The following is a 24,441-nucleotide window of genomic DNA, read 5'->3' as shown; positions in this document are numbered from 1 at the left end:
GGTGATTAATAGGTTGAAAAGGACAGCTTGAAATATTTACAATGTAAAGGTTTTACTCTCTTCACATAATCTTCAAAGCAAAGCTAAAATTTACTGTAGATTAGCAGTGCCTGTTATGAAAACGCACCATCTAGGAAAAACATCTGAATTTTTGGTGCATAACTAATGAAATAGAAGTGTTTGGCATGTGTTGACTTTGAATGTAAAATGACAGCAACATATCAGCGTGTTGATCTTTTTTTTTTTTTTTTAAGTGTCTAACGTTTCTAACAACTTCTGGAAGAGATAAACCCCGGCTCTGCTTTGCCTTAGTAGAATGTGAATAACATGTGCAGTAAAAAAAGGAAATCTCTCTCTCTCTCTCTCTCTCTCTCTCTCTCTCTTTTTTTTTTTTTTTTTGTTCAAGTTGCACGTTTGGATTTTATCACCTAAGATAAAATGGAAGAGAAATGAGACAGATCAAACACACAATGCTGAAATTGTACATGGGATGGAATTACAAGTCCCTTTGCTAGCAAAAAGCCCTAAACGGGGAAAACCTCAAATCTTGCCACATTCCCCCCCGCCTGGGGAATGAATTGCAGAAGTACTAGAAGCACAGCAGGTCCCTTTTCGCCTGGGGGTATCGTGAACTTTTTAGAGATGTTGATTGAGTTTGATCGCTTGGTAGGGAGGACGCCTGTGAAAAGAGCTTGGGGAGAACGTGATTGCTGAACGTGAAAGGGAGGTTTCCTGAAGTGTATAATTTGTAAATGGACTTTACAGACTGGTTCAAGAGAAGTCTCCAGCCTCAGAGCTTTGAGAGAACATTGGTCCTGATTGCAGAAGTGTGGAAGAACGGTGCTATATCAAGAAGGCTCAGGAAATCAAAGAAACTTCCTGCTGTCTGATTCCACGCAGCATGCTTTGAACTTGGTCCTGTGTGGATGCGCTGATGACTAAGGAAAGGCGTGATGAGCCCCCCCTCGCCCTCCAACGGGCGCGGTACCTCTTTACCTCTTCTGGGCAGCCACGTTGCTCCACAGCCAGCCGGGGGATGCCCTGGGGCGAGCGGCAGGGCGCGGCCCCGGGGCTCTAGGGCCTGGCGGACACCCTGCCTTCCCGACTCTGCACCAACACCCACCGGCAGCGCCCCCAGGAACCTCGGGGCCTCTCGGGAGCCCCGGCAGGCGGCTGCGGGGAGCAGCCCCGGGCGGCGCCTGGGCTTTTCTCCTCCGGCGCGGCGTGGGCGCTGGGAGTGGCGCTCGGGGCGCACCCGGGCCCCCGACGCCGCCCGGAGCTGCGCCGCTGCAGGTGCCTGGAGGGCGGCGGTCGGTTCCCCGGAGTCGGGCCGGGGGTCTCTGCGTTCCTGGGAAGCTCGTTAGCCCTCCTCCTCGTCCTGGCTCCTCCTCCTCCAGGCGCGGGGCTCGTGCCCGACGCCGGTGCGCGCTCCGCGCCTCTGCCCGCGTCTGCCCCCCGCCCCGCCAGCTCCTGCCGACGCTCCCCTCCTCCTCTTCCTCCTCCTCCTCCTCCTCCTCCTCCCGTCACCGCCACTACGGACGCCTTCGCCTCCTTCTACTCCTCGCGCTCCCCTCCGGCTTCCACCAGCCCATCGCTCCCTGCTCGCTCGGCTGCAGCAGTCTCTCTCTCCTCTCTCTTTCCACCCCCCCCCCCCCAAGTTTCCTATATCCTCAAGATCAGGGCAGAGGAAGGAAAACACTGAATTCTGCTTGCTGTTTCAGGTAGGGTCGCACACGCTGGTCCCCACAGGGACCCTTTGCCGTTTGCCTTTGCCTCGCGTGCATGCCTCATCTCCCCCTACCCCACTTTGCGATGCTCCCTGGAAGCGGAGGAGGCTCAAGTCCCCCCGCCCCCTCCTCCCCAGCTCATTAGAAAAATAATCTCGATATTCATCATCGGAAGCATATTTGCAACTACAGTGAGATCTAGGACGCCTGCCGGTCAGCACGTTAGCCTGGCTCCGCTATAGTCTTCAACTTTGCACACTGTGGTTGCCGCTGCCCGCCTGGCTGGTGCTTGATCCGGGAGCCTCGCGCTCCTTCTCTTACTGTGACCCGCAGCTCCTGAGCAGCTGTCAAACGCGTCGTTTCGCAGCACTGGATCCGAACCCGGCTGCCTAAAGACGTGATCTTAGGCAACCTTGGATGAGCAGAGAGCGAGATTATTTTATTCTATCTTACGATAGGGGGAGTGAAGAAGTGAAGACATGAGGACCGCAGTTGACTGTAATGAAAAGAATAATTGAAAGAGTGGGCTGGCTGCCCCTTGCCTTTTCCACTGTGGTTGCGGGGGTGGCTTTGGTTGAGGGGCTTGTGGCATGAAGAGTCCATCTGCTCGCCTTTTCCACTCTCCTCTCCAACCCGTTCCCTTCTCCAGCTCGTATGTCAGTTTAGAATCCCGGGTGTTATTATTACATGTGTGCACAAAACAGTGCTTGCTGACGATGGGGCTGGGGGAAGTTCCTGGCAAGGCAAAGTCTTGTTACCTGGTCATCTTCCTGTTCAAAAAAAAAAAAGAAAGAAAAGAAAAGAAAATCAAAAATCCCTCCCCCAATCATCTCTCCCTACACTTAGTCCACTGGAGTAATCTCCATAGTTTTAACTCCAATTCCCAGTTGAAATAACATTCTTTTGGGTTACTTGGATGTTGAGACCAAGGCAATTTCAAGTACATTTTGTTTTTCTCTCATGGCTTTGCAAAGAGAGAAGATGAAGGCGAAACTGGACATTTACAATATGCAGTTGCTGCTTCTTGTTGTTTTGGTGTGGGACCCAACCAGGTGAGACATTTATTGTATTTGACTCTTTTAATTCAAATTTTAAATAGGTGTTTCTTGAATGCCATCAATACAGGGATGTTTTCAAGAATTATTTCCCACAAAAAAAGAGTTCTACCAGGAAAGTGTACTGTGAAGTGGTAGACTACAAAAAGTTCACTGTTTCTTGTTTTTAGCGATAAGATGCAAAAGTAAAAAGAGCTATTTTCTATACAAAACAATCACTGAGGAAAAGAATGTCCTTTCAATGGCATATTCTTCGGCGAATTGAAGTGGTTAAATTATATGCACTTCTAATAACAACAAATTCAGTACAAAAGCTAAGTTTTTCTTCAAGCCAGACAGAAAAGTACCAGATAAATGATTTGTGTTAGCTTAATTTTTTTTTCTTTTTTAATGGTTTTTGCTCTTTTAGTCAACATAGAAAACCGAAATGATGTGTAAGTTTTAAACCTCTAGGTGGAGGTAGTATACAACTTCCCAAATTACAAATAATGAAACAAAAGCTTGATTTATTAGTCAACTTTTCATATTATAAATTTAGAGATCTCTTATTTTTCACATGGTTACTGTCATACAGAGTACTTATTTCAAATAACTGGTTTTCTTTTTGCCTATACTCTTCGAACATGAAATTAATTTTTATTATGATAAATAAATTAATTTTAGTTGTAGTCCTTTCTAATTTTTGTCATCAATGGGTATCTTGTATCTAATGCCTTTAGGGTATGATTTTCAAAATACCAGAGGACTTAAAAATACAAGTTTCATAAGAATGTTCCTGTAATCATTCTGTTTTAAAAAATCAATGTCTTTATAATACTTTTAATTCCCTTTTAATTTTTTATTTTCCTGTCAAAAAATGGTCAAAGTATGAAAATATTTTCTAGAATTGATAAGAAATCTATTTGTAAAGCCTTATTTTTAAGTGGACAATATCTATTCATTTAACATCTGCATATTGACTTTAGAAAGAAAATATGAAATGTGATTAAAAAACTCTTTTGATTAAAAATCTCCATGTGGAACTTTATGACTATTTTAGTGATTGGTTTTAAAATTAGCTTAAATAGGTGATACAGAAACTTTTGAGCCTAAAATGTGTGAACTAATATACTTATTTAATTTATAAATGTTTATGTTGATATCAGTGTTTTAGCATTTTCTATGGTCGTATAGCAATATTTGTAGTTGGTTACCAATTTTCGATGTATTATGACTATTTTTAGCTACTAGTTCTGTAATCATTTAAGTGCAAATGGACTCTGTCAATGATATTTTACATAATACATCTTGATCAGAATATAATTATATGTAATCTTTGATTTTAAAGCAGTGAACAATCCATGATTAATTAATAATCATTGAAAATCCTCAGTGCTTTACCATATTTCTCTCCACTAGTTTTCTGTTCTATATTTGACCAGTTATTCTCATGCCAGTATTTTATTCTATTATATAAATGATTCTTTTTTGGAGCCAGTAATTTAAATCTCTGAATCATTCTGAGTTAAAAAAAAAAAAAAAATGGCAGTGAAAAGGGACATTCTGTTTTCTATATTCAGTTGCTTCTGCACCAAACTGCTGGATGTCACAAAATCAGATGTCTGGCTTTGTGATGGAGAAATAATGGAGAATATCACCATTCCCAAACCTTTTCTGGTGATATTTTAAGACCACCTGTTCTTTCTACAAATTTATCACCAGAAAATAGTAACTGGGCATTTTAATCTTTATGTAGCCCCTATGGATCTAATCAGGAGGGACTAGTCCTCCAAGATCCTCTGTAGCTGGGTGTGTGTTGCTGGTGTTTTCTGAGCCCACCTCCACCTCCTGGCTACAGTGGAGCCTGGCAAACAGCCAGTGGAGTTTCCCTGATGTCTATATTGCACTTGGCCATTGGGTGGAGGTATACCCAAAGTAAGAAAATCATCTTGGTTTAAAAAAGCAAAAGACATGAAGAGAAAAAGAAATATATTTATGAAGAAGATACAAAAATTTTGTACCCCCAAGGAGGCAATTTATTTTCCAATTAATATTCAAAATACTGAAGAATTAGTTCAGGAGTCCATTTGATAATTATACATTTCTGCAGAAATAACATTATTAATGCAGAATAACATTACCGATAGTGTCTGCATGTGATACACAATCATAATGTATTCTAGGCAATTAATTTTAGGGAAAAAATGAATAGTTCACATAGAATATAGTGGTAGAAAGCTCAGATAGTTTTAACATCAAACTTCTGATAATCTACTATTTTGTATTCATTTTTAACAGCATGTTTACCTTTCCTGAAGACATACTGGTGTTTATAGAAGTGAAGAAGAGGAGGAAAATGGGTGACACTAATAGCTTAGGGAGGCTTAAAATTCAAATCAAGGAAGAAGAGCATGTTGGCACTTGCAAAACACACATATGTACATATATCAGCTTGTAAAATTATCTGTTTAGGTTGGTGCTGGCTAACATCCAAGAAGATGAAGCTAAAAATAACATTACCATCTTTACGAGAATTCTAGACAGACTTCTGGATGGTTACGATAATCGGCTTAGACCAGGACTTGGAGGTAAAAATAGTTTTCTTTTCTCTAAACTCTCACAAAATAATGCCTTTAAAAGTAAAGGGTAACATTTCTATTTTAATACATTTTGTATATGAATGCATCACTGTTTTAAAATTTACATATAAAAGAAAGATAGATATATGAAATAAACACTGTCCGTGTGATTCTTTTTATACCTGTGTAATGTATTTAACATATCTTTAATAGAATGACTAAAGTCATATGGAGCCCAGGCTTCCTGCATGGATAGTTTTCAAATTAATTTATTTCTAATGGTTAAGTTTTTCAAACTTAGAGTATGTTAAAGTCTAACATTATTGAGCAGACATGCTTGTGTAGTATTTTTGGTTTCTTTCATCATATTTTATAGATGCCTGTTTTCACCTGGTTCAGATATGCAGAAATAAGGAACATAAAAAAGTAAAAGAGTATCTGGGTTGTATTTTGACAAACAGATTTTTTAGGATTTTAAGGTAATACTTCTTTACACATGTATATGATATTTCTAAAAGACAGCACAGATTTGACATTCTTGAAATTTTCAAAGACATTTTAGATATACATTAGCTAAAGGCATTAAATTATTGGGTTGTGGCATGGTGTGACTTCAAAATTAAACATTAATTTTCATTCAAAAACAAACTTATTTTTATCCAGAAAATTAAAGGAAATTAAATGACTAATATGTTTAAGTTTAATTATGACATTTGTCACATGTATGTTTTATAATTATTAAGATGTTTAATTTAATAATTAATTCAAAACTAAGACAAATTAGTGGAACACTTGATACTGATCAAAGATTTATATAGTTAGCCTGGTTATTGCCAAGTTCGGTGACTTTGCAATATTAAGTTGCTTGAAAAGATTTTTTTCTTGACTAAATGCCTGAATATTTATGTCATATTTACTTTGAGCAATATAAGTCATTGTTAATTTTATGTACATCTTTGGAAATTGCATGATTTGAATTGCCCAGGAGGTGATAAAAGTCAGAAGAGACCCAACTTGTTAATTAATATGCCACTTAATTGCTATTAGTTTTGACTCGAGTCCCTGACTGATACCTTGTATTAAGAGAGAAGTCCTAGGAAGAAATAATTTTCAAAAATATGACAGATTGTATCCCTAAAGGAAAATTTAATTATTTAATATACGCTTAGTTTCTACAAGGAAAATCAAAAGGAAAATAATATCTCCTTAATAATTAATATGTCTAATGAGCATGGATATAAGGAATTATTTGTGTTAGCATATGTAGCAGTGAAATATAGTCAAACTCAGGTAAGTAAAGTAAGCTTTGCATTAGGCTGTCATAATTCATGATGGTGGTTTAAGAGGTAGATTACACTAAGGCAGATCTCTTTTCTAAGCCATAGATTTTATCATTTTAAATAAATCATGTGCTGTCAAAAAATCTTGAAATATTCAAGCTAGACCTTGGACTTTGTCTTTTTTGAGTTTTTAAGAAGAATATTTACCCTCTGGGTGTATGGTTGGGTAGTAGAAACTACCTGTTTTGGGACTTGGGTATAGCCATCCATCTCTTCATATTTCTTTGGTAATATCTTACATGCTTTTTATTTCTATTGCTTGCACTCAAATATAGATCCTCATTATCTTGTTGTTTGCGTTAATGCAATATACTAAGTGGCCTTTCTTGTCTTATTGTCTTCTTTCCCCAATCCTCTGATATTGAACATATGCTAATATCTCACAGTCAGATTAGTCTTCTTTTAGTCTTGCACTGCCTTTCCTGTGCCACTCTCTTCTCTTGATCAGATACCTTTGATGGCTTCCCATTGCCTTTTGCAGGAAGGTAAGGGATAGTGGAAGAGACTGTCCTTGGAGGCAGACAGATCTAGACTCGAATTCTGCTCACACATACATAACTGTGCCTTGGCCAGATGATCTCTGTTTCCTTTGATTTAAAATGGCCATGCTATATCTACCTTTCTACCTTACAGGGTCATTGAGAGGATTACACAAAAAGTAAACACAAAGCATATGCTACATACTAGCAGTGCAACAAATACCAATTTCTTCTCTGTGTTAGATTCCTAATTTAACTAGGTTTTCCACAATCTAGTTGTCTGGCTTCATTTACCACTTTACCTTATCTTCTGTCCGTCCTGCATTTCAAACACCAACTATTCATTTTCTCTTGATAGTTCATTCCCCTCTGCTCCCTTCACCTTTGGTCATTTTATTCCCTTTGACTGGAATGATTTTTTTCTCATCCTCTCTGCTGATCTAAACCCTACCTTTCCTGTAAAAAATCATCTTATACAAGTCTTCTTTAGCAAAGATCTGTCTTAACTGAATTGAAGCTCCCAGATTCAATTTTCTTTCTGTTGAATTTCTTTAGCAGTTGTTGGCTCATTATCTCATTTAGTACTTACTATGTGTTATCATGTATTATTTATTCCCTTTTTATATGTCTCTTGTTACCCTAATAAGATTGTAAGCTCATCGAAGCAAGATATTGTATCATAAATCCTCTGTGTCTCAGCTACTAAATATTGATTTGCATATCGTGGCCATAAAATAAATGTTGATTTCTTGATTAGTTGTTCTATGACCAGTTAATCATCTGGAAAATGGGACTACTCATATCTGGTTGACTTTTTAGTCAGAAATGTTGACGTGATGTGTTGACTATCATGCTACAGGAGGGGAGCATGGTTTAGTGAAGACAACATAACTTTAGACTGTGAAGATTAGGTCAAATCCCAGCTTTGGTACTTAGCAGTCGCATAATCTTTCAATCCTTAGCCTTTTGGGGTCCACATTTGGGATTTTTAATATGTTTCTTAGAGTTCAGGTGAATATTAAATATGATGCTATATGCGTTGAATTTAGCACACTGACTAACATATGGTAGAGAGTTAATAATTCACAATAACTAAAAGACTTTGAAAAACTTTCTAAATATACTGCTACAAGTTTAGATTATTATGATGATTGCTTCTGTATCCAAAATTCTTAGCTTGAATGTACATATAACATTTCAAATAGAAAGTTCAGGTAAATTACCTACATATCATTACACCCCAGAAATTAATAATAAGGACAAAAAAAAGGTTTGATTCAATTTTAATATATCAAGCTGAACATTCCTATTGATGGATAATCTGGATAATTAATCTCAATTTGTATTTTCTTTCCTTTATAACTTTAATATAAATGAGTACTTAGGAAAGAAGAAGCAGTTTTGAACTATGAGTTACAAAAATTTTTCTTTTCACCTGGCTCTACTACTAGATCTTACTCTAGGCAACTTACTTAGACATTCTGACTTTTGATATTTTCTTCGGGAAAATGAGAATAATAGTATTTTATTCTGAGAGGAGGAGAGTCTATTGTGATTCATGTATATGACAAAGATTATGTAATATATTGAGTGATACAATTTGAAAGTATTTAATGATTAATAATAGATCCTTTTTAAAATTTAAGTCAGATCATGCCACTCAGCTTCTCAAAAGTCTGCAATGGTGCCCTATTTTTTAGAATAAAAGCCAGATTTCTTGTGGTGTCCTCCGAGGCCCTGAAAGATCTGTCTCCCCATTTGACCTCACCTTAAATAACTTTCCTGCTAGCTAACACTGCTGGTCAAATGGGCTTTCTTCCTGTTTTTTGAACATACCAGGGTACTCCATGAGGCCTTTTCTCATGAGGCTGTTCCCTCTTTCCTGGGATCTCATTTTCTCAGTTAGACCTACCCCAACCCATTTAATATCCACTAAACCTGTCTACCCCTAGCAATCCTGATCGCTTTCACCCAGCTTCATTTTTTCTTTAGCATTTATATATTAATATTCAAAATTATTTATTTACTTATTTATTGCCATTATGTCAACTGCTTATTTTTGTCTCTTTTAGCTAGAACATAGGCTTTATGAAGTCAGAGATTTTTGCCTATTTTTGTTCTTTGGTTCACTGATATATCTATCCTAAACATCTAGAACAGTGCCTGGAATGTTCTAAGCACTCAATTAAATATTCCTTGAATGAATTTTAAAATAATTAATTAAGTCTAATTTTTTAGTATGCTACCATGAAAAGAATCAACTGTAGAACTTACCTTATCCTTGAAGTCAATGGAATAATTAATTTTACCACACTGGCCTCTCACTATTAGCATCAGCATATTTTAGGTTGAGTTCTTGGTGAATTGGAACAATTATTGCACCAATTATTCAAACTTCTGACTTTATGTTACCTGTGATTCTGCCCTGAGATAACTGCATGATTTTGGGTTGATTCATTATTCTGTCTGTGACTTAATGTACTTATCTGTGAAATGAGAGTTCTACTTATTCTGTTGTTATCTCACAGGGATATTGTGTGGCTCAAGTAAATTAAAATTCTTAAGAAAGCATGGTGTGACGTCTCATTGATAAATATTAGTACTGTTAGGAACAGTGGAGGAAAGTTCTCTGAGAATATTTTCCTAGGAGATAATATTTTTTTGAAAACACGTCAATAAAACATTGGTATGTCTTAAGCATTTGGTAGTCTTATTTCTTTGTGGGTCTGGAAATCTGAGATGGGATTGCCTCCAAGATCATATATTGAGATTAGCTAGAACTAATAACTGAACCAAATTTTCCTTTTGTTTTTATTTAAATTATTGGAGCTAACAAGGTGAGGTGCCACTCATGGATTTTTACCTTTTATAAAAGGTGTTCAAATTGTTAAATGAATAAAAGAAGAAACATTTGATTTTTGGACCCATTTTATGGGGTCATTGGAAAAGTAAATGTGTAGACAGGCCTCATATAATTATGACAGCTAACATCCACAATGCTCAACAGTGACAAATATTAGAAATGACAAGGCTTGTTATCTAAATTATAGATTCAGTCAGGAAAATGCAGATTGAGTACCATGCTAAAATGTGTTTTAAAAAACTGTTTCTAGGAGTTTGTGTAGAATTTCTCTCCCCTTGTGCACTTGTTTTATACTCAGAAATCTTGAAGAAACTTTACCCTTAAATCCATGAAAAACATGAGGATGGATCATAGATTTAGGGTTTGAGGTTTGGTTTCCAACTTCTCTCCTGAATAGTTATCCTCAGGCTATAGAGAGATGTATGATAACATGTTTCTATGAATTTTATTACTCTCAAAATTATAAAAATAAAATGTGGGCTATTCAGTGAGCAAAATTAATACCAAAAAATCTGATTTTTCCCAAAACCTAAGAGGGAGTCTGACCTCAAAAGAGTGTTGTGTTACTTGATAAAGCAATGGTTAAAGATCAGTGCCTGCTTTGGATTTTTAATTCTGTCGCCATCATATATTTACCACATAACTTTTAGCATGTTACTCAAACTCTCCTTGCTTTGGTTTCTTTATTTGTAAAATGAGGGTAAAAGTATGTGACTTAGTGGTTTGTTGGGGGGTTATTTTAGTTTATTTTTTGTTTTTAAATCTTCTGGACAGTGTCTGGCAAACAGAGAAAGAACTCAATACATGTAGATAATAATCACCCTTATTGTTGGTTCTACCGCTACTTTTACTTCAAATGCAATAGAAGATATCACCCAAATTCACACTGGATTTTTAGGAGCTGTGACTTCTAAAAATTGATAAATTTGGAATACACATAATACAGTTTTAAAGAAAGGAGATGTTTGTATGTTTCTTATGCATTCAGTCTCATTCTGCAGACACACCTTTGTATATGCACAGAATCTCTGATAACAAAGCCAATAACAACAGAAAGATGATGTTTATTGTCCTTCATAATTATCGTGATAGATAATTTGGCATCATGAATTCATGATAATTAATTTGCCTATGGGAACACAATTATATTTACAGAATAAAAGCTTGCTATATGACATTAATGATGATTTTAGGGACATAGAATTGCAAGCATATCTATCAGTTTACCTGGGATGTACCAGGTACTTGAATGACAAAAACTCTGGCTCTTGCAACTATAGAGTGTATGCCTGATGCTTTATAGTAGTATACTTATCTTTAAGGTGAGGGGTGGTGGAGGCCTCAAGAGGTAGAGAACACACTGAGAATGGTTTGAAATCTCACCATATAGAATTGGGGAGGAGAGGGGAAGGTAGAGGAGAGGTGGGCTGTAAGATGAGTAGAAAGGAAGAGATTGAGCTGAGCTGTTTAAGTAGTTCTGATTTCAGATGGAGGCAGGGTAAACCCCCAACGTTGGGGCCTCTGCTTCTTTGAGAAACTGTGATGTTTGGCATTTTCCTCGTCATTCAGGCAGCTGCACTTGGGGCTGATGCTCCTGCAGAGGCGTGAGGTGGCTGAGAATCTAGTCTCCCTTCTCTTCTGACTCAGACTCCTGGGGTCTCCTACAGTGCCCGGAATAGGATAACCTTCAGAATAAGCTTTAGGGTAAGGAGATTTCAGAATGTGCTCTGCACCAGACCCACCCTCTTGAGCCTGCCTGAAGGGTACAGGAACACTGTTTGATCATTTCACGAATGAGAACATGGAAATTGAGGTGATTTCACACAGGTGTGTAAGTAGCTTTCAATAAAAGTGCAAATGACTGATATCAAGTCATTTGTCATTTCCTATTTATTTAAGACTATTTTCTGGAGGCATGAAAGATAGAAAGCGGAAAGGCACTGGCTGCCTGAAGTGGAATGCCACTGGGTGAGCTGGAGACCCTGGACACAGCTTTCAAAGTCAGCTTCTTCAGTTTTGTCTGAGGCCTGTCCTGCTTTTCTCTGAAGATAGTGTGCTGACAGGCCTCATGACAGGGCATGCTAGGTTATCTAGAAGCATGGTAATGTTATGCACCGGTTTTGGTATTCTTTTTAGTATTTCGAGGCATGACTAACAGGCATCTTAGTGTTTCTGCACACTGTCAGTAACACTGTGTATGTCGTTGGGTAACTCCCTGTTGCAGAGAACCTAAGACAGGCTTCTTCAGAAAAGATTAGAGTAAGGTAGTTTTGCAAAATGTTTCCTCAGTTTGTTGTTTTAATTAGATCTATAGCTGATGATTATTTTATAGGAAAGCCAGACTGAATGCCTGACAGCACTGGTATGCATTAGGTTAGACGTGGCCCTTTCTCCCCATGGAGCAATGCTTAGGCAAAATTCAAGATGACGTCACTGACATGACAACTCAGGAAATACTACCCATATATTAATGAACTGACACTAGAGCTTTGTTTTCACCCTAAAATATTTTTTGGTTAATAGAAGTTTGTTCTTTCAATCATCACCTCTAGAAAGGTGTTGCCCTCAGTCACAATTTTGAGGGATTGTTGTTGTGGGTCTTTGAGGCACAAGCATACCTAATTCAGTGTATTTTTTTTTTTCCTCTAGTACTTAAACTCAGGTGCAGTCAAAATTGTGGGGTTTTTTCCCCCTAAATACACAGTGGATAAATTGGACTATAAGCATGACAGATCCATTTGTTTTAGTGTTATTTTTGATTGCTACAGCTCAATCACACTGTAGAAATCTATATTGGTAGTGGAGATGGCCAAGTGAACAGCTTGGCCAGTCAGCAATTCATTACTTTTCAATGTGTTAACATGGAAAGAGTCAAATGAAATTATTCTAGTATTTTGTTTCTTGACAGATAGGTATTAAAGGCATGTGATGTGCCAGACACTCTGCAGGATATAAAGACGTACAAGGTGTGGTATTGGTCTTCTAGGGAATAAAGTCTCTTGGAGGGCATATAAGCCATGTATACTATCATTCTCAGAATAACTCAAAACAGTACATCACATGTTCCATTATATGAATGTACTATGGAAGTTCACAGAAGTGAGAAATCACTTTTACTTATATCACGTTACTGGAGTTAGCCAAGTTCCATAGCTCTAAGTGTAGTTCATTCATTTAACTGTTTCTTTCCAAGGCTCAGGATTTGCTAGGTATTTTAAATGCTGGAAATATTATAACGAACAAGACTGTCTTTACATAAATTCATATCACACTGTATTTTGGCTCTTTTTCCCTTTCATGTATTCTAGACATTGGTTTCTTCTTTTTCTCCTTAATTATGAATACTGTATGATTACCCTATGTTTTCTTTAATAAACTGTGAGTCTTCTTTCATGAAGGGAAGAGTGATTTCTGGTATATTTACTGTCAGGCTGTGAATTATTATATCTACAGAAGAATGTAACACCCAGAGAGCATGTCTTTCTGTGTCTGCACCAGGGATGTTGAGGGTGTTTAAGTTAAGAGTGGCATTCCCAGAGGTACTAAGATGGTGTTAATTCCAATTGAAATTTTGGAATACTCATCAGTTATCTTCTCAAGGAAAACTTATTTTCTGCTGTATCTCACCTGAGCTACAGGAGAATGAAAAAATAACTAGACATGCACTGTGAAATGAAAAGTTAAAGTTATGAAGATAGTACGATGAGGGTTAAAAGAATTTCTTTTGAATTTTTAATGTTGTTGACACATCACAGAATTCTGAAAATTTGTTTTTAACTTAAAATTCCCTTATCCCATGACGTACAGATCTTATCATTTATGAATAAGTTATGAAAAGAATAAAATTAATGTTTAAATATAAAAAATTTACACAGATGCTCATCAGATTAGGGATATCAACTCATCATAAGATACAGATTCCTTCAGATTGTCCATTGGGTTTTGTAATTTATGTTACTAACATTAGGTAGTAGTTTTGATATCTTTGTATGTTTTTATTGTACCCTTTTAATAAATCGAAAAACCAGAATGTAGAACAATCAGTACACTGCCTTTTTAATTTGAAATGAGTTAAATTTATTTCATCTTGTTTATATTCTGTCTTGTTTATTTCAATATTTAAAACATATTAAAAACAAAAAAATGGTTTCATATAAAATTTAAAAAATAGTAGTATGTTCTAAGAGCATCCTTTTATAAATATCTTTATTAACATTCAGGATGTCAGCAGCTTTTTGGGGGACTGAATGAAAATGTTCCAGGAATATTCTTTCTGTATAGAAACATTTCAGTATTTTTAGAGCATATGTTTAGTCAAGGTATTACTAATTTGATTTAAAACATAAATAAATAAAATGTAAGGCTTTCCTTCTTCTGATATATAGATAAGCATATAGAATCCACAGAAAAATATGTCAAAAATAAGATAATGCTATTTTCAACTATTTTGGTTGAACTATTATGGTTAGCAAAGTCTAATAACTTTATGAATATTTCAGGAATATGGTATAATGAGTAGACAATTGGATATTGTTTATGAGTAGGGGAATAGAGTTATATCACAAGGTTAAGGAAGGTTGAAGAAAGGATAAAAATTATAAATGTTGCCTAATAGCATTCCAAAACCCATTATTTAGATTATGTTTTGTAGTGGTACCTAAGGTATTTTAGTAAGTGTTGGGGAAGCATTTGGCTTCCATTAGAAGGTAAAAGGATCAGGTGATTTGAGAATGATGTGTGTTAAAAGCTTGCCAGGACAGAAGAGAACCAGGCTTGAATTGAGGAGCAGTTTATAGGAGGAAGACAAATGTCATGGGAGACTTTTAGAAAGAGATGAAAGGATTTTTTGTTTACTCTTAATTACTCATGAGAATATTCTAGATTTTGAAGCTAAAGATGCTGAGTTACTACTCAGATCTTTGAGTTGGATAGTCCAAGTTTTTTCACTTATATGAATTTTTTAGATGTCATTAGGATGGAATTAAGCAAGTTAGCCATGGAAAATTGAGGTAAATGGGGAAAAAAGATTATTGTTTTTACCATGGTTATATGGAGAAACTCTCTAAATTCTCAAGAAAGGAAATAGTGTAATAAAATTCCAGCCAGTTTTATAAGGAAGATTAAAATTTGGATACCAAGAGAGAGGAAATTTTAATTAAAAGAAAATGGAAGTGCAAGACTGTTGCTCAGGTTGGGTAAAGGGGAATATGGGGAGATAAGTTTAATTAATTATCTAGGGCATGTGAGTGTAATCACTGAAGCAAAAAATGAGAAACTGATGATTTTGCTTGGGAGAATAGCAAAAAAATTATCCAATAGATATTAGAGTAGGAGAAACTTCAGAGTCTAAAGAAACTGAATGGTGGGGGCCTTTAGTGGTGAAAATGTTATATAAGAGAGGGGGTCAGTGTATGGCCACTTTAAGTAAGTAGTCATTAGAGCATTACTAAGAGAACAGTGAAGTCCCTTGATAAGTCAAAATTAAAACTGAGTATCTTTTCATCATTTTGAGTAGCTTTTGGCATAGTAGTGATTACAGAATTACAAGATCAAAAGATAACAAGAAAACCATATATAGAACCGTCTTATTAATAATGCATACATTAAAGTATGTCATCATTTAAAATAGATTAAATGATGAAAATTGACTTGTTACTCTTTAAACATATACATCAGAATAGCAGTGTCTGAATTCTTAAAGGAAAAGATGAGGAGACGCTGTTGTGAGGAAAATATTGCTGTAGTAGGATTCCTTTCAACTTTCATTCCTTCAAGCTTCCCACAGAATCTGAATCGCTCTCAGAGGTATTTTTGGCTGCCACTAAACTGATGGTATGACTCATAGCTTTAGCAGGGAGGGTCATTTAGGATTTACATGATTATTTGTGAAACAGAGGGGTGATGAAAAGTCCCAGGGGATCCAGTTGCTGACTCAGGATGGAGACATTTACATTTAGATGCTCCTTCCACTGATGTTGCCTGCCTTTGCCGTCTCCTTTAGCTGTTACCACACCCAACTGGGTCTTTGTCATTTTGGTGACAGCTTCTAATACAGGCATCTAATGCAGGAATATTACTCTTAGACATCTGACTGCCACCAGCTGCAGGGGGCAGCTGCAATTTCTACCTTTGTTGCCACTGCTTCAGAACAGCTGGGATGTTAAGCAAAATCTACCAACAGATAAGGAAAGTGGGCAGGTGCATGTTTAAGTGAGTGGATATGAAAGTCAGTGGAGTGGAAAGCAGATGTCTCTTCATCAAACACCTTCCCTTTAGGGAACTTTTTTGTGGCCTGTCATCTCTGTAATTTTCCCCACCCTTTTAGAGAGGCTGGTATGACACATCACATACTTCTGTCTGAACACATTAGAAGTTGATATAATAATCTTGAGTGGCTTTTTATATTGCAAGTTTAATGCAAGTTGGAAACAAAGGAAACTTTTCTCCCTGGCATTGGTATAAAGTAATCAAATATAGGAGAAAGAAGAATGTCATGGTAGCCTTCCACAGTTAGGGATGTGTTTGCTTGAAAGTGGCAGAAAAATTCATTGATAGTGTCTTCTTTGGGGGGTCAATTTTTCTCACCAATAAGAAGGCTAGAGGTAGTGACTCCTAGCACTGGTTGAGTTCTTAAGTGATGGCAGAAGGAACACAGATGGTTTTTATTTTTCCATCCTCTTCTTTTGTGTTTACTTCTGTCCTTATGCTTGTCACATCGTGATCCCTAGATGGCTGCTGCAGCTCCAGCTATCTTATCCGTGGTTAAAGCTGGAACAAAAGGAAGGGGTGGCACCAGCTCTATCTGCTTCTTTCATTAGAAAAATAAGTCTTCCCAGCACTTGCAGCTTACTTCTACCTTTCTGTAATGGCTCTCTAGCTATGAGGGCATCTGGGAAAATGAGTGTCCTACGTGGGTTTGGGTACATTTTTGCTCCAAATAAAATTGGGGATTTATTAGATAAAAGGAAGGATGTATTGGGTAATCAGTAGGCTACAGACAATGTCTGCCACATCTACTAACATTCTAAAAGAAAAATTACTTAATCTCTCTGTGCCTCAATTTTCTGCTGTGTAAAAATGTGCACATGAATCACCTGTATGGTGATTGTTAAAATGCATATTTTGATTCAGTACATCTATGTGGAACTCAAGATGCTGCATTTCTAATAAGCCTGTAGGTGATGTCAGTGCTCCTGGTTTATGGGCCACACTTTGAGTAGTAAGGAAGTGCTCAGCTAAGGCTACCATGTGGTACAACCTCAGGGGACACTCATAGAATGTCGTGCAGTGAAGAGGAGAGGTCCTTTAAATGTGCACCAAATGTATTACTATTATTGTTATTTCAAGTTTTTTCTGACAATTAGGAATTTATAATTTATTTCTAAAAGTTGGTGGTGATAAACTTTATTTTTAGCACAGTATCATCATAGACAAGTTTATTCCTTATGATATGCTTTTGGAAAATTTCTGGTAAATGTTAGGTTGATCATTAGTTTAGGTGAATATGCTGTATAATATTAAATATAATTTTTCTACCCAGCCATAAGCACACTATAGTTATATCACACCCTAGAAATAAAGACATATCTATATCTATATAGAAAAAATTAAAACTAATCTGTGATAATGCTGTGTTGATATTTGAACTTTGCCTCATAAAAATGTGTTGGATATTGCAGTTAACTAGTTATGGGGGAAAAAATCCTAACATAAAACTTGTGAACTAAACTTGTATAAGTAATTGCTGATAAAAAAAATTAACTCTGGATATGGTATTATGTTAAATAAAATTTTACCGCTGTGTAATCTTGAGGGTAAAAAAATAATAGAGCACTATTTTCAAGTTACTTTATGTTCTATTTAAGAGGTTTCAAGTTTTCTTTTCGGAGAAATAGAAAATGTGTGATTTCCTTTAAAATTATATTATACATGGTTTGTATTAGAGGGCCTTATAGAGGCCAGATTATAAGCCTAGAGGATCCTAAACTGGTAAAGAAATAATTGTATCTTAATTTTACAAACTTGCTGAAAGGAGAAAGGGCTTTTCATTTGATCAGAGGAGGCTGTGATGGCAAAGCAGTGTAGAAAAGTATTAAAAAAAAAACTAGTCAATACATGAAAATCTCCCCTTTCCTTCTTAATAAAAGCTGTATGACATTGGACGAGACAATTATTATCTCTGTGCCTCAGTTTCCAAATCATGAAGATGAGCAGTCTGTAGCCAATGACCTGCAATGTCCCCTTCATCTAAAATCTCTCCCATCTTTTTGTGGCTTGTTTCAAGGCAAATAGAGTAGAAAATAAGATTCTTGGAACAGAAATCTAAAACCAATTTTTTCTCTCATTGTACAGAAAAAGAGGAGAGACAGAGTATGGGGCTGAATACAAGCTAACAGAATAAGGCTGCTAAGCCTCTAAAATCTGTCCAGCCTGGAAGAATACAAAGACTGGTTTGGTTTTCTGAATCCTAGCAACTAGCAGTTTGTCCAAAACTAGGTACTGCCACTGCATGAATATTTTAATTAAAAGCTTCTCTTAAAGCCAAGTAAGGTTTGATTAAGAAGTGATCAGTACTAGTGAGGTAGTGATAAATGTACCCAATTATATTTACCAATGTTTATGTTTTTAAAACTTGCTCTGTACTTTTTGTATGTGTGATGTGAATGGCAACCTCTCTTCGAAGCTCACCCTCTTTTACTTCTCTGCTTTGACATCATGGACCTCCCTCCCTTTAAACTCACTCCTCTTTCCTAGTCTCTGTGCCCTTCTTCATCAGTTTTTATTCTTTGATTTCTCTCTATCGCCTCTCTTCTTAAGTGTGGGTGTGCCCCAAGGTTCTGTACCTTTAGCTGTTACTGCTTTTTAGTGATTTTCCCAGAACAATCTCAGTCAATTTCATAACCTCAAGTATTAACATATATGCATATAATTCAAAAATCTCTACCTACAGTCCTGACACTATTTTCTGACATAAATTTGCTTATTGCTGCCCACGTGGACCCCCTTCTACAACCACCCACAGCTTTCAGGATCAAATCCAGATCCTGTAAAGTAGATCACACAGCTCCTAGCCTCTGTTCATTTTTCTGGCTTCACCTCTCATGTATCATATTTTGTACATGGTGGTCAATATTCACTGACCTCATTTCACTTTTTATATTTTAATGCATCTGGCTTCCCTAGCCTGGGGGCCTTTATACAAGCTGTTGCTTCTACTGAGAACACATTTTCCTTTCTTTGGGATCTAGCTGAGATATCAGTACTTTCTAGAAGGCTTACATGACTGCGTGATTGCCACCCCTCAGCGCACACACCTCTATGGAACAAATCACCATTACTATATTTGGCATAACACTAATGTACTACTTTACAACTCTGCAGAACATATATTGGAATCTGAGATCTCTAAAGGCAGAGATTTAAGACTCCTTGTCTGTTGTTCAATCCCTAGTACTATTTGTAATGTTTCTAGGAGATAGATAGTAATCATATCTGCTGAATAGATGAATAAAGAAATGAGGAACTGTGTCCTTTCACATGCGAATTTCTCAAATTTAACTTCTAGAAACTAAGCTCATACTTTTGCCATCTGAAACTGCTTTTCATCCTGTGGTTCTCATGCATGGTTAATGGTATCAGTACTTGTCAAACTGCAAGAGCTAAAAATCCATCTGAGAATAATTTTTCAAATCCTCTTTACTCCTATTCAGTCTCCTGACTCTAATCCTGCTATACTCTAATCTACAGGTATCAACCTGACTGATTGGCCTGTTTTTGTTTTTAAATAAATAATTAAAACATTTAGAAATCAGGACATTTTCAATAAAAATGTGGATTTCTGTCTTCTATTTTATAAATGTCAGATCTGGTGACCACAGGATGAAATTTCCTATGACAGCAACTCATTGAAATGGGTAGCAGCTTCCCCTATTTACAGGGGTGTGCCCTTTACATTTAGCCACAGACTTCGTTTAGCCAGAGATCTCATTTAGTCCGTGTCACTCAGTCGGTAGCTGCGTGACCAGTAAATCCTGTGCTGCTCCAAGGAAACATTTGAGTGTATAAACGTAGGTCTCTCCTCTTTTCCATGTTGCCAGATTTCTAATTTTTAATTAGACTTGCTTATGTAATTCTTTTTGCTCAACATTTTTCAATGGCTTTCTTTATCCACAATTTCCAGAGTGTAATTCCCAGTTTGTATAAAATACCATTCAGGAACTCGAAAAAGGAGTCCCAAACTCATAGAAAGAATAAATAAAGGAATGAGTTCAGCATTATGGAGACTGAAAAACCTGGAGAGTGCACTCCTTGTATGAAGGAGGGCTAAGTTTTATCTAATTATTGCAATATAAGTCTTTGAAATCAGAGTTGCCAGATATTCCAATTATTTTTCAAAACTTGGTGGAAATCTCAATTTTTATGGGAAGTTTCTTAATTTTAAAGGCCAACCCGTTCCAATTCAAATCAAAACAAACAAAATCTTGTTCTCAAACAAAACATACCTGAGCATTAGTTTGTAACCTCTTAGCCCAAACCAAGATTTCTCATGAAGGGTATAAAGGAATCAATTGGAGAACTTGCTAAACGCAAATTTAACAAATACTTAAAGATTCATTCAGATTTGTTATTAATTAATTAATTAATTATTGTAACATAGTTGATTGTATGTAACTGTGGAGTACAAAGTTTATAATCAATACCTGTGCACAGTATGTGATGCTCAAATCAGGATAATTAGTATATTCAGCATTACTCTGCATTTCATCAGGTATTCTTGATTCTGATATACATGGTCTGAACACTCTGCTGAGTCACCCATCTTCAAGTTTCTGGTTAAAAATAATAGTTTATTCCCTCTTTCTCTCATAGTACGTTATGCGTACCCTTTTCAGTTAAAAGATAAAAATAAATGTGTATAGTAGGATTGGTCTTTCACCAGGTGATTCTGGATAGCAATATGCTCAATAACCTAAAAGAGGGGCATTTGTTCCCATTGTTGTGAGCTGGCTCTCACTTTTATAGGGTCAGAGACCCACTTCTGTTTACTGAATATATTAGTCAACATGAAGTGGATCATGCTGCAGTGACAAATATCCAGTTTTATTTCTCTCTCATTTACCTTGCTCATTACCTAACATTGTCCACTGAGGTTGGATGGGTAAGTGGAGATTGGATCTCCTACATGTCATCTTCACTTAGGGTCTAAGGCTGATGAGCTTCTACCATCTAAAAGATTGCTGGTCACCATGGCTGGGGAGAGACACGTGGCCAGGTGCACACTGTAACCAAGCTTCTGACCAGATTTGACACAGCATCACTTCTGCTCACATTCCATTGTTTAAGGGAAGCACAAAGGGGCAAGGAAGTGCATCCCTATCACTTACTCCAAAGCAGAAGAATTAGAACAATTTGACAAGTAGCTTAGTGTCTACCACACTTAACAAGATGCACTCAGGGTATAACTCATCTTCAGTAGTAACTGACTGTGCACACTACTTGGTGACAAAGGTTATATCTCATTTCAAGATATGTAATCCTGCAACTCTGTTTTATGTGTAACGTGCATAGAGTGTTTATGGAGTTAATTGTTGTGCTTTCTATTTTTGACACTATTGATGTGATATACCTTCAAAGTCCTCTTTCCCAGTTCCCAGGAATAAAGAGTTTTGCCATTTGGGCTGTGAAAACATAACCCCAATTGCAGGTATTTAAAAAGAGTCTTTGAAGTGTTAGCCTGAAATCTCAAGCTTCCGTGACAGTAATTGCCAGGGAGTGGAATTAAATGGGCGAGGAGCAGAGATCATGTCTTTCTTGTTTGCTGCTGTGTCCTCAGTGCCTGGCATAGTATCTAGAATTTACTATTTGTCAACTGATTATGTATTTGAATCTAACACTCATATACATGTAAGTACATAGGTATATCTCTAGTTTGGATAGCTCCTTACTTTGGGTTCTCAGATATTAATTTTATCTCTAAATTTTAGTGGTTTAGACTTCTGACATTGCTAACAATGACTCATCCTTCTCAGACACAATGTTGATTGATAGATGAGTTCAATTACTCTGCTGAACCTTACATTCAGTAGTGTATAAAATTAGAACCACTAGGATGAGCATAGATTTAATAGAGTGAAATGGACTAATTCGGTGGCTCGTGCTGTTACAGAATTTGAAACCATTCGTTATTAGCAATGATCATGACTTAAAGCTTCATGGTTTCAGTTATCTGCAGGGTGTATGCACTGCATCCTAACACCAAAAGGAAAGCTCTGGAAGAGACACTAGTTGTGCATGATATGAACAAAAACAAAACTACAAAAATGTATTTCAAAATCTTTAGTAGCAGAAGCCTAAAATGTTTCCCTGTGTTGATATTATTCAAAACTGTTGCTAGTTTATAAGGACCATTTAAATCTTTCAATTGTCTTGCAGAGGTTGTCTAACTAAATAATATAAAATAATGTGAATCATGCTAAATTAATAATAGTCTCTAACATGTATGAGTGCCAGGTACAATGCTAAGCACTTTACCTATGACTTAATATTCATTATAAGTCCCATGAGGTAGGTAAACTGATGATTCCTCACCTTACAAGTAAGAAAATGAGAGCCAGAGACCAATTACTTGCCCTTTGTCACCCAATATGTTGTGATAGAGTGGAAATTCCATCAGATGCATCTTTTTCAAGAGCCTTTCTCCAGAGTCCCATTGGTCAGGAATTAAGAACCTCCAAATCCAACAAAGGTGGTGAATGGCAGTGAGTGTTTCTGTGTCCTGGGAGGCAGTGATATACTAATGTGTAATCATGAGCCTCTGGGTAAGTACCTGTGGAAGGGGAAGGATGGTGTGCAACCCCACTCGTTTATTGTTTAAGAGTTCTCCTTTTCACATTTTTTGGTTGCCCTTGACTTTGACATATATCCCAGACTTGGAGCTGGACTTGGATATGAAGAGACAGAAAAGACAGTGCTTAGTAGAACATCTCTTAGGACATTGTGAATTAAAGCTAGAATCTTTGACTCTCATTCTGCTGGTTTTACTCCTTACTAGATGTGGATCAGAGCTTTTCTATTATTATGCTCCAGATTTGCTAATGAGAAGGACCCAAGAATATCATGTAGTCTAGGTAGATAATTCCAACGTTGGTTGGTACTTAATAAATTGGTGGTTAGATTATTTGTTAAATCAATAATGTAAAGACACAATTGGCTATGTCTATTTCAACTATGATAGGCTTAAATTGATATTTAAGGAATATGGCACGTGAAGGAAGGATAAGTACAGGAAAACCAAAGAAATGAAGGAGTATGAAATGCAAGAGTCCTTTTGTTAGATGTATTGAGTTAAGACTGCTTCCTTCTCTGTTCTCATATGACCCTTGTTGATCTTATGAGGCAGTATAATATGCTTTGGAGAGAGATCAGGCTTTGGAGTCTGATAAACCCGGGTTGTATTCTGGCTTGAGCATGTTCTTTCTGTGTGGTTTTTATACACATTAGTTACCATCTCTAAGCTCCATCAGTAAAATAGATCTAAAATAACTAACATTCATAGGAAGGTTACAAAGATTAAATGAAATTGTATGTGTAATGTTTTCATAAAAGTACCTGGCATGTGGTAGCTATTTATTAGTGGCCAACTTCCTACTTGCCCTTTGATTCTTGCTAATATGTCATAATGTGGAGATTTCTTCACAATTTAGGAAATAAAATGAGGGATCTTTTCAAAATAGGATAGGAGACAGTTATTTTTACTAGAGAAACTATGGAGTTTGATAATCTTTATTTTGTTGCCTGCTGTTAAACTTTTCTTCTGTGGAGGGTGGCCTTCCAGTAAAAGTTTGTTGCAAATCTCTCCATAGAGTCTGGGAATTGCATTGTATTTCTTGTCAAACACGGGAATTAAATTAAAGGGAATTGCTGTCTTTCAAGATTACTTCTGTGGAAGTGCAGAACCAAACTGGGGAATAAGGTGTTTCTGAGAAAACATGAACAGGCTGGTAAATGGTTGTGTAGCTTCTTTTGGCTTATTCTTTAGAAAAGTAAACTCCCATAAAAATGTTGTATCTCCCATGTATAAATGTGTAAACTCCCATAAATATGTTGTATCTCCCATGTATAAATGTAATTTGGCATTAATGATATAATAACACAAAAGTTTCTATTAGGGTTCTAATCATAATTACCTATGATTTCTTCAAATCTGAAAAAAAAGGTAAACATTTAAAATGATTGGAAGTGTCATGCAATAGACAATTATCAAGACTGTTACCAAAGCTATTATAAGAGATAGAATTCTAAGATGTCACCTAAGATTCCTGCCACATGTTTTACATGCCTTGTATCTCTGGGACTATGACTATGATCTCAATCCTGTGATGAGGTTTTGTTTTGTGGTACACTTGGCTTTAGGAAAGGT

The 24,441-nt window shown here is 36.6% G+C and overlaps 1 protein-coding gene across 3 annotated transcripts in view; it reads left to right on the top strand.

Moving 5' to 3' along the window:
- Positions 1 to 2,708: 2,708 nt before the first annotated feature.
- Positions 2,709 to 24,441, top strand: part of GABRA2 (gamma-aminobutyric acid type A receptor subunit alpha2) — a 147,340-nt gene continuing 125,607 nt past the window's right edge. For all 3 annotated transcript variants that reach the window (XM_063107959.1, XM_063107958.1, XM_063107957.1), the window contains exons 1-2: positions 2,709 to 2,779; positions 5,234 to 5,349. In XM_063107959.1, the coding sequence (XP_062964029.1) occupies positions 2,709 to 2,779; positions 5,234 to 5,349 (187 nt within the window). The remainder of the gene's footprint in view (positions 2,780 to 5,233; positions 5,350 to 24,441) is intronic.

This window comes from Cynocephalus volans, chromosome 9 (assembly GCF_027409185.1).
Source record: "Cynocephalus volans isolate mCynVol1 chromosome 9, mCynVol1.pri, whole genome shotgun sequence".
NCBI lineage: Eukaryota > Metazoa > Chordata > Mammalia > Dermoptera > Cynocephalidae > Cynocephalus > Cynocephalus volans.
This window is presented reverse-complemented; position numbering and strand designations above follow the sequence as displayed.